The following is a 12896-nucleotide window of genomic DNA, read 5'->3' on the forward strand; positions in this document are numbered from 1 at the left end:
ACCCTATCCCCAAACATAAGGCACACAAGAGAGCCTGGTACAGTGCCTGGTACCAAATACATACTAGATCCCAAATACTTCTCTTAACATAACACTATGGCCTATTTGAGGGCTTTTTCTTTCTTTTCCCTGACCCCTGGGCCCAGGGCCTAGTTCCCAGCAGGCATAAACATGTGGGGCTTGGGTGAAGGGATGTCTGTAACCTGACACAGCTGGGGCCAGCTCTTTGGCGCTGCAACCTGGCAGATTGACGATGGCTGAGGCAGCTTCATACACCACCATCTCATGCTTGTTGCGCAAACAGCTCTCAATGAAGTCAAACAGTGGGCTGTCACGGCTACAAAAGAACATGGGCAGCAAGAAGTTGGGGGTGGCCCAACACTGAATGAGGCATTACCTGGCCAGGGGAGCCGAGAGCCATTACCTGCCGTCCTCCTCCTCCAGCTGCTTGCTGGCCACCCGGATCATCATGCAGTAGGCAAAGGGAGACTTGAGGCCGTGCCTGGTGAACTTGCTGATCATCTTGTTGACAGCCAGGCGGTCGTTCTTACGCACATGGTACAGGAGCCCCAGAGCATGGTACTAGATGATAGGAGACCATGGCATAGTATAGACATGTGAACCTCAGGTCTACCAGCAGGCCAGTACATCTCTCTGGGCTTTAGCCTTCTCATTCTACCTCAGAGGGGCTATGAACAATTTACCCAGATGCTCTGTATGGATGGCCTCTGACACAATACTCAATAAACCATACGAGTATATCTGTAGCCTAGCTCCTACCCCCAATTTTGGCAAGGCGGCCTGAGTACAGATGTGGAGGGGACAACAAAAACCACAGAGATGAAAGAACAGGAGAAGATGAGATGTCTTTCAACAAGAGAAAGTGGGAGCCAGGCCTCGAGCATGGACCCATGCTCCTCCCATGAGATCTTACAGCGTTAAACCTTATGACACCCCTAAAGGTAGTTATTTGTAGCCCTACTGACTCCCAAGGACTCATGGCTGGTACTGGCAAAGCTAGGTCTGAGGGCACAAAGTCAAGGGATTCCCCTTTTGGAGATGTAAGGTACACAGAGTTCATTCTTATCCCCCTGCCCTTTGTTTTTTTTGTTTGTTTGTTTTCTTTTCCTTTTTTCTTTCTTTACCAGAGTGGTATTCAAAGGCTAAGGCATGCAACTGTGGGTGCCTTGTATGTGAGAAGCTTCTCTGACCCCAGGAAGTGTTCTGAGGGGCCACAGCCGGCCCTGGAGAGGAGAATCAGCACAAGGAGTGAGAAGAAAGAGGCGATAAGCACACAGGGAGCACTTACAGGTACGCACCTGAAAGGTCAGACTTTTTTTCTTTCTTAACTTTATTTATTTGAGAGAGAGAGAGAAGGAGCACAAGCAGGAGAGGGACAGAGGGAGAAGCAGATGCTCTGCTGAGTGGGGAGCCCAATACGAGGCCCAATCCCAGGCCTGTTGTATCATGAACTGAACCAAAGGCAGACACCTGAGACTGAGCCACCCAGGTGCCCCTGGACAGGTCAGGTGTTGTTAGATGCTGTCTCATAGTATTCTTACAGCGTTGTGAGCCAGAAACTTTCATTCCCATTTTACAGGAAAGGAAACTGAGACTCACAAAGATTAAAGGAATTCCTGGCCTAGGTCACTGAAAAAGAGTTGAGTGGCTGAAAGCCCCACCAATGTATTTACATGCACCACTAACAGCCAACTTGGCAAAGGCTCTCTGTCTCCCTGGGCCAGGTTTGCTCCCTCCCATGCCCCCAAACACTACTCGGCTGGTTATCAAATACTTGAATATTTCAGTTCCAGCTGGTAAGCAGCCTCTAACTTAAACCTTCCCAAGGGTACCCTGGATTCTTTTCCCAAATTCCCAAGTCTCCCCACAATCCAAGGACAAAAGATTAAAGCCTGCCCCTGCTAGGGACCACCAGGATCTCCAGGAGAGTGTCCTTTCTGACTGGCCAGTGCCATGCCATATGCCTAAGAACAGTAAATACCACTCCTCTGCTCACACCTCACCTGGACCATGATGTTATCGCTGGATGCCGCCTCCTGGGCCTCATTCACCCAGCGCTTGACTACGTCAAAGCTGCACTTCAGCAGGTGCTACGGGCAACAGAGCACATTAAGAAGCAGGTAGGCAGAGTGCTCTGCCATCATACTGCCTGGCCCCAGCTCACAGTTAAGTCTAGCTCTGGATCCTCCCTTGGACAGCCCAGAGACGCCCTGTTGTCCTGGTTTTGTGAGACAGTGCATGAGAACAGCTCTCAACCTCAGTCTCCACCCTGGTGACAGATCTCCCACCAGACCAAAATTTCAACAATCTGTCACCCTAAGGAATCGGTCAAAAGTTCCTTGGTACCCTTTACTGAGAAGGTGGTGGGACTCTCAGATCTGGGGACATAGAAACACTTTTTTTCCTACTGAAAAGCAACTGATATTTCCTCAGTTTCCCAACCTGATGCCTAGCCCCCCAGGGTCCCAGCTACACACCAGGGAAGACACCAGGGCAGAACTGGAGACACTGGGCACCTTGTCCACGATGGCCTGTTTCATGTAGCGCTCGATAGCCTGCAGCATGGTGCTCTGTGGGGACAAGTAGGGGTGGGAGGGGACACTATCAATCCATGGCAATAGTCAGGAGTATAGATGATGGGTGGGAAGATTGAGGGCAAGAAGGAGGCAAACCTGTTTCTGGTGTTCCTGCACCCCACCCGCACCCCATCACCTGGCTCAGTGTTTTACCCAGGAGACACAGGACAACCTAAGGCATGTGAAGGAAAATCATAACTGAGCCTCTCCAGGAAGCAGGGAAGAATGGCTGCTTGGAGGGGGCAGGAGACTCACGTCAGTAATCTGGCAAAGGGCACGCACAGCTGGGCCCCGGTAGTTGTCTTCTTTCCCAGTCATGTCCTTTGTCAGGCTGCAGGAGGGGAAGGCATTGTCTACACACAGGAAACTGGGCCTCTCTGAGACCATGTCCCCATCCATTTCTATCCAGCTCTGGTCAACATGCTTGCCTGGACTACTACATGAGTTTCCTAACTAATGCCCTCACAAAATTCTTACTCCTTCCTGGTCAAACCCCACATGGCAACAAGAGAGATTTTTATAAAGCTTGAAACTGACAAGGTCACTCCCCAGCTTGGGTTGAAACGTTCCCAAGGCTTCCTATTGCCCATTACCACCAAGTATAAACTCCTTAACAAAGAAGTCCCCAAATAGGCCATGCTCTCTCCTCTCCAGGCCTTTGAATATGCTATTCCCTCAACCTGGAGCACTCCTGACCCCCGCCCCCCCACTTCTGTCCTGCTATTTATTTATCTAGGTTTCTATCCCTTCCTTCCTTAAGATTTTATTTATTTGAGAGAGAGTGTGTGAATGCAAGAGAGAAGAGCAGTGAGGAGGGGCAAAAGGAGAGGGAGAAGCAGGCTCCCTGCTGAGCAGGGAGCCCAACACAGGGCTCGTTCCCAAGGCCCTGAGATCATGACCTAAGCTAAAGGCAGATGCTTAACCGACTGAGCCAACGAAGCACCCCTAGGAGGCCTTTTCTGATCCAAATTCAAATGGGATATTCTTCTAGTCTGTTCTCACAGTCTATCATGATAAACTCTATTATATCTTTTTTTTTTTTTTTTTTAAGGTTTATTTATTCACGGGAGACACAGAAAGAGAGGCAGAGACACAGGCAGAGGGAGGAGTAACAGGATTCATTCGGGGAGCCCAATGTGGGACTCAATCCCAGGACTCCAGGATCACGCCCTGAGCCAAAGATAGATGCTCAACCGCTAAGCCACTCAGGAGTCCCTAAACTCTATTACATCTTAATACCTGTCTGCCTAGTTATTTCTCTGTCAATTCTGGGGCTGCAGAGCTCATGTCAGTTTTTTTTGCTGCTATATTCCCAGAACTATTCACAAGGACTAGTGGACATTCAATACATATTTTCTAAATGAGACCTATGATGTAATGTACAACATCCTTCCCTCCCCACATTCTTGGTTCTTAAGAACAGAGATTATATTTTAGTCACATCTGCCGCCTGAATAACTCAGTCTACAGCAGAAACCAGTGATTGGTAAGCAAGCCTGTCTGTATACCCCTGCACTCTATTTTTCTTGTGTTCTCTCTTGGTACTCACTAAAGTCTTTGTGAAAGTTCCAGGGTGGCTCAGTTGACTGAGAGGAATCAAGGCAAGGAAGGGTTTGTGCTCTAAGGTAAGGTCAGAGAATTAAAAAGGAAACTGCACACTCCGGAGGCTGCCATGGGGTAGGCAGCAGTAACACAAGGATGAGGGAGACAAAAGAGGAAAGGGTGCCTGGTATTATATTAAACAAAATCTCATTGCCTGATACACAAGAGAAAAAAACGGCCTCTGTGTCAATGGCCTCCATCAAGGGAACCATCATCCATCGACCTAAGACTCACCTGCTGGTGACGATAATAACATCCTCAGCGATGCAAGACATCTCCTTGATGGTCAAGTAGCACATCCGACGGAGCGTGGGCTGGAAAATAAATAGGAAAAGTCCTATAACTGACCCGTGGCTCAGCAAGAGGGCCAAGGTAAGGAAAACTCCAACCCACACAAAGGTAGACCATACTGACTGAGGGCACTTACGTCATTGGACTGAAAGAGCTTGGTCATGGCAAAGAAGGCCTCAGTTGCTTCAGTGGTCCCTAGGTGCTCCCCCTGTTTTAGTCGAAAAAGAAAGTCTCAGTGTGGGGCAGAGAGGCCAGAAGGCTCTTTCTGCCAGTTCAGCCCAGGCCAGATCCTCAGACCCTGCAGAGGCAAGGGCACCAAGGGCAATACATCAGAGTTAGACATTGAGGAGACCCAGAGCTGGACAACCATCACACAGGAGCTGTCAGATATCTGAAGGGCTATCTTAGCAACCCCTCCAACAACCTCCAGCACCATTTCCCTCACCCCCCAAGTTCCATCCTTTTTTTTTTTTTTTTTTTTTTTAGGATTTTATTTCTTTATTCACGAGAGGCAGAGAGAGAGAGACAGAGGCAGAGGCAGGCAGAGGGAGAAGCAGGCTCCCTGCCTGATGTGGGACTTGATCCCAGGACTCCAGGATCACACCCTGGGTTGGAGGCAGGCGTTAAACTGCTGAGCCACCCAGGGATCCCCAAGTTCCATCCTCTTACCTGGTTTATGAGGTAAAGGATCTTGGTAAGGATGTGCGCACATTTTCGAGGATTGATGGGAGTTTCATTAAATACACGAGCCTAATAAAAAGCAACCAAGAACATTACTTTCTAGCCTGGTTTATTTCCTTCCCATTGATTGCACTCAAGCACATTCAAAATCTGAGAAGTCCCAGGGTAAATAAATACATTTGCCTAAAAAGCTTACTTTCATAAGGAAACAGTGTTGTTTTGTTTTTTCCTTAATTCATCTACTAACCACTCCTCAAATCTTCCCTAAATATTAGTTAGGGATGTGCTGACTTACTAACAGGTTTTTTTTTTTTTTTTTTTTTTTTTTTATTATTTATGATAGTCACAGAGAGAGAGAGAGAGAGAGGCAGAGACATAGGCAGAGGGAGAAGCAGGCTCCATGCACCGGGAGCCCGACGTGGGATTCAATCCCGGGTCTCCAGGATCGCGCCCTGGGCCAAAGGCAGGCGCCAAACCGCTGCGCCACCCAGGGATCCCCTAACAGGTTTTTAATAAACACTTGTTAAGTAGAAAAAGAAACAGAGAGCAGGAACAACAACAAAGGCGAGCATAATGAACTCTCTCCAGGAAGTTTTCCTGTCTTTCCAGGAACAGGTTCCTCCCTTACTGTTCTTTAAAGCACCACTTTAAAGGTGTTAGTATTTTGAACACGTTGATTATGAACACTTAGGATGGAGAAGGTAAATGATACTTGCCTCCTGGAGTACTGCACTCTTCTCAAGATGCTGGAATGGGTTAGAGCCTCCACCTACAGAACAAAGAAGAGTGAGTATGGGTTGGAAGCCTAAACTGCAAACCTTGCAGACATAGAGAAGGGAAAGATGTCACTACTGTCTACCTAGTCAAGTTCAAATTACTCCAGAAGGGCAATCAAAGCTCTACAACTTGCACATAGATCCTACCACTCTTCTGCAGGGAGCTCCTTCTACCCGAAACCACTCGGTCACCCAGCAGCCCTGGTACAGTCCTTCTGTGCTTCTCAGTGTGGTGTCTTGCATTCATTTATGCAACTTGTACTTAACTGAGTCCCTACAATGTGTGGGGACCATTGTCTCCTAGTGACGAGGATTTCTTCACAGCAAATGTCACATTTGTAATCAATTACGTGTGTCTTTATCTGGTTGGTGTCTAGCTGCTCCACTAGGCCTGTGACTTAATATTCCCAGATGAAGCCCTGAGGGTCTCATTGTTCTACTACAATCTCGGGATGCAATACAGTGCCGGGCATTCGGCAAGCGCTCAACACGTGTTTACTGAATAAATAAATGAAAGAGGGTTCTTAGCCACAGCACTGGCTCCACAGATTACGCTCCCGTTCGGCCAGCAGCAACGCAGCCCCGGTGAATCCCAAGGGGTCTCACTGAGAAAGCCACCACGGTGCATCTGGCCGGGCCCCTCCTCCTAACAGCTGGGGAAACCGAGGCCCCCAGAGGCGCATGACCCACCCAAGGTCACCCAGCGAACTGTGGTCGAGCCCCCGAGAGGGGGCAGCGGAGCACGCTCGGGCTCTCCAAGGCCTGCCACTGCCCCCCTGCGGACGTTGGCACAACCCCGGCCCACCCCCGTCCCCGGGTCTCGGCTTCCCGTCGAGGAAGGGGCCCGGAAGGACGGCTCCCCGGGCTGGTGCAGAGAGCCTGCGCGAGGGTCTGGCCTCCCCCAGCCTACGCCCCCTCACCCGACTCCTCGTCTTTCTTGTCGAATTTCTTCAGCATGGTGGTGCCGGCGGGGCGCGAAGCAGCAGCCCTGTGGCAGACCCGTGCAGCAAGCGGCAGCGACCCGGGGGCAGCTCCGCACAGGCCACTTCCGGCCAGCCACGTAGTCCCGCGTTCTGCGCACGCGCAATCTGCGCTCCGCGCACGCGCACAACCCGGAGCTACGCCCGGTTTTAACCCTCTCCCTGCCGGGGAGGAACAGGGCTCAGGGCCGGGAGTTGCGGGGGAGGGCAGAGGCCTCGGACTCGGGCTGACGTGTACCCCTGCCGTGCGCCTTACGTCCTCCTTATTTGTGCAATGGGAGCAGTCGTTCCCCCCTCCCTGCGTTGTGGCGTTAGTCTAAACGGGCTTCCCCAGGTGAGGCCCCTAGCACGCCCGCCGCAGTAGACACCCAATTGTTAGCACTTACTAGGGTCACTTCAGGGAGGCCTTGCTTTCAGTCTCCTAACCGCGCCGGATTTGTCTCCCTAGCTCGAATCACCATCTAACACACTACTTTTTTACTTTATTGAATTTATTGTCTTTTACTCACCACCGTGGATAACGGTGGCATATAGTAGGTGCTCAGTCAATTCTTGAATGAACTTTCGTGCATGAAATGCATGAACTTTCTCTTACTAAGTCATATCTCCCCCTCCCCATCGCATCTAATCATGGTGCAAATTGTTTTTAACTTTCAGGGACCTAAAGTAAAAAAACAGCCTAGAAACTTCAAGGTGCTGTTTAAAATACTTTGGATGTTTATCAAGCGCTTACCAGACGCGCCGCCCTACCGCTGGAGGCGGGAATGGACTGAAAGGGGAAAAAGGAACGTCCTCCGCAGTTTGTCTACCTGGGCACCTGCGCGGGACACAGAGGCTCAGGTAAGGACGGTGCGTGCCAGCGTCCCGAAGTGCACCTGGCCGGCAAGCGCGAGCCAGGACGGCCGAGGACCTGGAGGTCGCTGGAGGAGAGGGGCGGAGGGGCCTGCGGCACAGCCGGAGTGGAGTCAGGGGGAGGGCCAGGCTCCAGGGTTAGGCTTTGCGGAGGCGGAGGCTGGGGACTGGGGGCTGGGGGCTGGGGGGAAGGGGAGGGGGCAGATCCTGCGCCAAGGTGCAGTTGTGAAGAGTCGGAAAGATATTCAAAATCCAGCCGGTATCCCCACTCCTTATTCGGTGGAAATCACCCAAGAGAAAATAAAATTGTCCACTGCAGCAGTTTGCAGCAAGGTAATTGGAAACACCCTAAATGTCCCGCAATGATGGGATGGTTAAGGGAATCACGGTAGATCAGATGAAATATTCGTCACCCTTTATAAAGGGATATTTCTAATGACTTAAGAGGCAATATGCAAACTTCCTATAATGAATGAGACATTAAACGAGGAGAGCAGGGTGTAAAAATGTTCCCAATTAAGGTGAAATAAATATGCCTCATGGTTAAAAACCAGAAAAGAACCTCAGAAATTTGAATTATGTTAAGAGGCTGAAATACAGATGTATTGGGCTAAATACAGATGAATTATATTGGGCTAACATATCCTTTTATGTTTTAATATTAATTCTATAAAACTGTGTACCAAAGCCAAAATATACAATCTTTACCATACCTCTCTGAGAATGAGAATTGTAAGTGGTGACTCCAGCTCTAAGTGTGGGCATATATGTGTATATAATTGTAGGGTTTTTATTACTTTTATTTTATTTTTATTTATTTATTTATTTTTTAATTTATTTTTTATTGGTGTTCAATTTACTAACATACAGAATAACACCCAGTGCCCGTCACCCATTCACTCCCACCCCCCGCCCTCCTCCCCTTCTACCACCCCTAGTTCGTTTCCCAGAGTTAGCAGTCTTTACGTTCTGTCTCTTATTTTATTTTTAATTTTTATTTATTTATGATAGTCACAGAGAGAGAGAGAGAGAGAGAGAGAGAGAGAGGCAGAGACACAGGCAGAGGGAGAAGCAGGCTCCATGCACCGGGAGCCCGACGTGGGATTCGATCCCGGGTCTCCGGGATCGCGCCCTGGGCCAAAGGCAGGCGCCAAACCGCTGCGCCACCCAGGGATCCCTTTTTATTACTTTTAAACGTTAGTATATGTTCTTTATGAAAATTGCTAAGTCCTTGGTAGAAAAACAGAATACTGAAAGTACTTGCGAAACTAGGAAAATCTGAATGACATTGGTAGATTGAGCCAATATTAATATACTGGTCATGATATTATTTTTTATTTATTATTTTTACTAGTTAAAATTGAGATATAGTATGACACAAAATTCACCCTTTTAAAGTATACAATTCAGTGGTTCTTAGTATATTCAAAGAGTTGTGTACCCATTCACCACTAATTCCAGAACATTTCATCACTCCCAGAAGAAGCTGGTACCCATTAGCATTCCTCACTCCCCTCCCTTCCCCAACCATTAATCTACCTTCTGTTTCCATGGATTTGCCTCTTCTGGATATTTCATATAAATGGAGTCATACAATATGTGGCCTTTTGTGTGTCTGGCTTCTTTCACTTAGCATAATGTTTTCAGAGTTCAACCACATCATAGTATCAATCAGGTACTTCATTGCTTTTTATTGTTGAATAATATTCCATTTTATGGATATGCCACATTTTGTTTATCATGCATTAGTTTATGGACTTTGGGGTTGTTTCTACTTTTTGACTTTCATGAATAATGCTGCTATGAACACTTGTATACAAGTTTTCATGTGACATATGTTTTCATTTTTCTTGAGTGCATACGTAGGAGTAGAAATGCTGGGTTATGTGATAACTGTTTAACTTTTTGAGAAACCGCCTATTTTCCAAAGCATCAGTACCACTTTATATTCTCACCAGCGTTTTCAATTCACCACCAATCTCTCCACATCTCAGTAACACTTATTATTGTCTTTTTGATTATAACCATCCTAGTGTGTGTGAAGTGGTATCTCATTGTGGGTTTTTTGTGTTTTTTTTTTTAAGATTAAAAAAAAAAGAATATTCACGAGAGACACAAAGAAAGAGACCCAGACATAGGCAGAGGGAGAAGCAGGCTTCATGCAGGGAGCCTTTTTTTTTTTTTTTTTTTTTAAGATTTTATTTGTTTATTCATGAGATACACAGAGAAAGTGAGAGAGAGGCAGAGACAGAGGAAGAAGCAGGCTCCTCACAAGGAGCCTGATGCGGGACTTGATCCCGGACTCCGGGATCAGGACGTGAGCTGAAGGCAGATGCTCAACCGCTGAGCGGTCCAGGCGTCCCTGTGCAGGGAGTCTTATGTGGGACTCAATCCCGGGACTCACAGGGCATTTATATATCTTCTTTGAAGTATTGTCTACTCAAATCCTTTGCTCATTAAAGAAAAAATTTTTCAAAAAAAAAAAAAAAAAAGAAAAAATTTTTCTATCATAGGGTTGTAAGATTTCTTTATATATTCTGGATACTAGATCCTTACAGATATATATGATCTGCGAATATTTTCTTCCATTTTGTGTGTTGTCATTTCACTTTTTTTTACAGTGTCCTTTTTTTTTTTTTTTTAAAGATTTTATTTATTCATGAGAGACACAGAGAAAGGCAGAGACACAGACAGAGGGCTCCATGCAGGGAACCCAATGTGGGACGATTCCGCGTGTCTAGGATCACACCCTGGGCTGAAGGCGGCGCTAAACCGCTGAGCCACCGGGGCTGCCCTTACAGTGTCCTTTGAAGGAGAAAGGATGAGGTCCAGTTTATCTATTCTTTCTTTTGTTGCTTATTCTTTTCTTTAAGATTTTATTTATTTATTAATGAGAGACAGAGAGAGAGGCAGAGACATAGGCAGAGAGAGAAGCAAGCTCCATGCAGGGAGCCTGATATGGGACTGGATCCTGGCACTCCAGGATCATGCCCTGGGCTGAAGGCAGGCGCTCAGCCGTTGAGTCACCCACGTGTCCCTTGTTGCTTAGTCTTTTGGTATCCATATATAAGAAATTGTTGCTCAAACCAAGCTCATGAAGATTTAACCCTATTGTTTTTTCCTAAGAGTTTTATAGACTTACCTCTTACATTTTAGGTTTTTGACACATTTTAGTTTTTGTATATGGTATGAAGTAGTGGTCCAACTTCATTTTTTTTTTCTTTTGCATGTGGATATCGAGCTGTCCCAGCACCATTTGTTGAAAAGACCATTTTTTCTCCCACTGAATTATGTTGTTACCATTGTCAAAAAAAAAAAATCACCAGTAGTGTATGGGTTTATTTCTGGACTCTAGATTCTACTCAATTGATCTATATACTATAGTTGGTTTTTTTTAAAGATTTATTTACTTATTTGGGGGGGGGGGATAAGGGAGAGGGGTAGGGGGAAAGGGAGAGAAGATATCAGGCGGACTCTGTGCTGAGCGCACAGCCTGACCTGGGGGCTCAATTCTATGACCCTGAGACTACAACTTGAGCTGAAATCAAGAGTTGGATGCTTACCTGACTGCACCATTCAAGTGCCCTGTGTAATGTAGTTTTACAAGATGTTACCATCGGGGGAGACTGGGTAAAGGATACATGGCATTTCTCTGTATTATTTCTTTTTTTATGTATTATTTCTTATAACTGCTCATGAATCTATAATTATCTCAATAATAATTTAATTTTAAAAAGTAGAGATGATTTTTATTACCACCACCACCCCACCTGTGCCCTTAAACTAAAACAACTATTTTATTCTAAGAATTTTTCTAGCCTTCATCTAAGGTGGCTATTCTCACCCTCCAGGTGGCACCAACTCTCTTTTTTACCTCTAGTTTCTCACAAGCCAGAGTAGGAAAAGGCCCTGCCAGGATCTTTTGACACAAGCAGGGCCCCTTGCCAGGCTCTGGTGTCCACCAGGAAGACTTGGGGCAGTTTCAGAGCCCTGCCCTGCCCTGAAGGTTCCCTTAATGTAAGAGGGAGACTCGGGCCTACCTTTGCTTTAGGGGCAGCTTCTAGCCTCATAAAATGGAATTGCCCAGTCAAAGAAGCCGTCCACTGTTTTTTTCTCTGCTTATACTCACCTTTGAAAGCATTCATTCATTCATTCATTCATTCAATTAGCTCTTACTGAACACCCACTTTATATAATTCTTATAAACATAGCAATGTAGTACAATGTAGTCTCTACATGTAAGATATTATCTTAATAAAAATTAGACTTTTTGGGGATTCCTGGGTGGCTCAGCGGTTTGGCGCCTCCCTTTGGCCCAGGATGCGATTCTGGAGTCCCGGGATTGAGTCCCACGTCGGGCTCCTGGCATGGAGCCTGCTTCTCCCTCTTCCTGTATCTCTGCCTCTCTCTCTCTCTCTCTCTCTCTCTGTCTATCATGAATAAATAAATAAATCTTTTAAAAAATTAGACTTTTTTCAGGATCAGATAATGAACATAACTCCCTGCATACCTTTGCAAACTGTAAAGGGCTACTCTATAATAAGATACAATCAATGCTGGGACAGGAGGATGACAATGTAAGTGCTGACATTTATCAAGGACTCACCAGAAGACAGATACTTCATGTATTTTATCCTTAAGCCACCCAAAGAAAGCTCAAAGTAAACACCACTGCTCCTATAGTCACAAAAACCCAATCTCAGAGAAGTTACATACATTGCCAAAGGATACACAGCTGCTGAATGACAGAGCTGGCTTTCATAACTAGATTTCCAGGTTGCCAAAGACTGCTGCTGCTTCTCCTTAACCCCAAGCTATCAACTGAAAAGAAATTTCAGGAAGAAACCACCTCCAGGAAGGTTTGTGCTGAACACATAGTTACTAAATGACCTGGGTCAGCTTCCTAGATATACTTTCTTTTTGCCGTTTCTTCCAAGCATCCTAACCCGGTTCTATTTATAAACGATTCCTGAATTTATCAAGAGACATTTCCCAGGTAATGTAATATATTTCTTTTTTTTTTCCAATTAGAAAAAAATGTAATATATATTTGGAGGGAGGAAACTTTAGAACAATACGACAAAATAAAATGAAAAGGACAAAATTATTCCTTTTTT

The 12896-nt window shown here is 46.3% G+C and overlaps 2 protein-coding genes across 3 annotated transcripts in view; one reads left to right on the forward strand and one right to left on the reverse strand.

Annotated features, from left to right (window-relative positions):
* The window catches only part of COPG1 (coat protein complex I subunit gamma 1), a 28268-nt gene extending 21244 nt beyond the window's left edge, over positions 1-7024 (reverse strand). Inside the window, exons 1-10 of the mRNA XM_077857617.1 lie at positions 6868-7024; positions 5888-5940; positions 5160-5240; positions 4627-4698; positions 4434-4513; positions 2853-2928; positions 2499-2591; positions 2025-2111; positions 425-582; positions 204-337 (exon numbers count right to left, since the gene is read on the reverse strand). Coding sequence (XP_077713743.1) covers positions 204-337; positions 425-582; positions 2025-2111; positions 2499-2591; positions 2853-2928; positions 4434-4513; positions 4627-4698; positions 5160-5240; positions 5888-5940; positions 6868-6904 — 871 coding nt within the window. The 5' untranslated portion in view covers positions 6905-7024. The remainder of the gene's footprint in view (positions 1-203; positions 338-424; positions 583-2024; positions 2112-2498; positions 2592-2852; positions 2929-4433; positions 4514-4626; positions 4699-5159; positions 5241-5887; positions 5941-6867) is intronic.
* Positions 7025-7591: 567 nt separating this feature from the next.
* Positions 7592-12896, forward strand: part of CNBP (CCHC-type zinc finger nucleic acid binding protein) — a 68614-nt gene continuing 63309 nt past the window's right edge. Inside the window, exon 1 of one of the 2 annotated variants that reach the window (XM_077857633.1) lies at positions 7592-7767. The gene's annotated coding sequence lies outside the window, so the exon portion shown is untranslated. The remainder of the gene's footprint in view (positions 7768-12896) is intronic. The other variant, XM_077857630.1, reaches the window with a different exon arrangement.

The sequence above is a fragment of the Canis aureus genome, chromosome 19 (genome assembly GCF_053574225.1).
Source record: "Canis aureus isolate CA01 chromosome 19, VMU_Caureus_v.1.0, whole genome shotgun sequence".
NCBI lineage: Eukaryota > Metazoa > Chordata > Mammalia > Carnivora > Canidae > Canis > Canis aureus.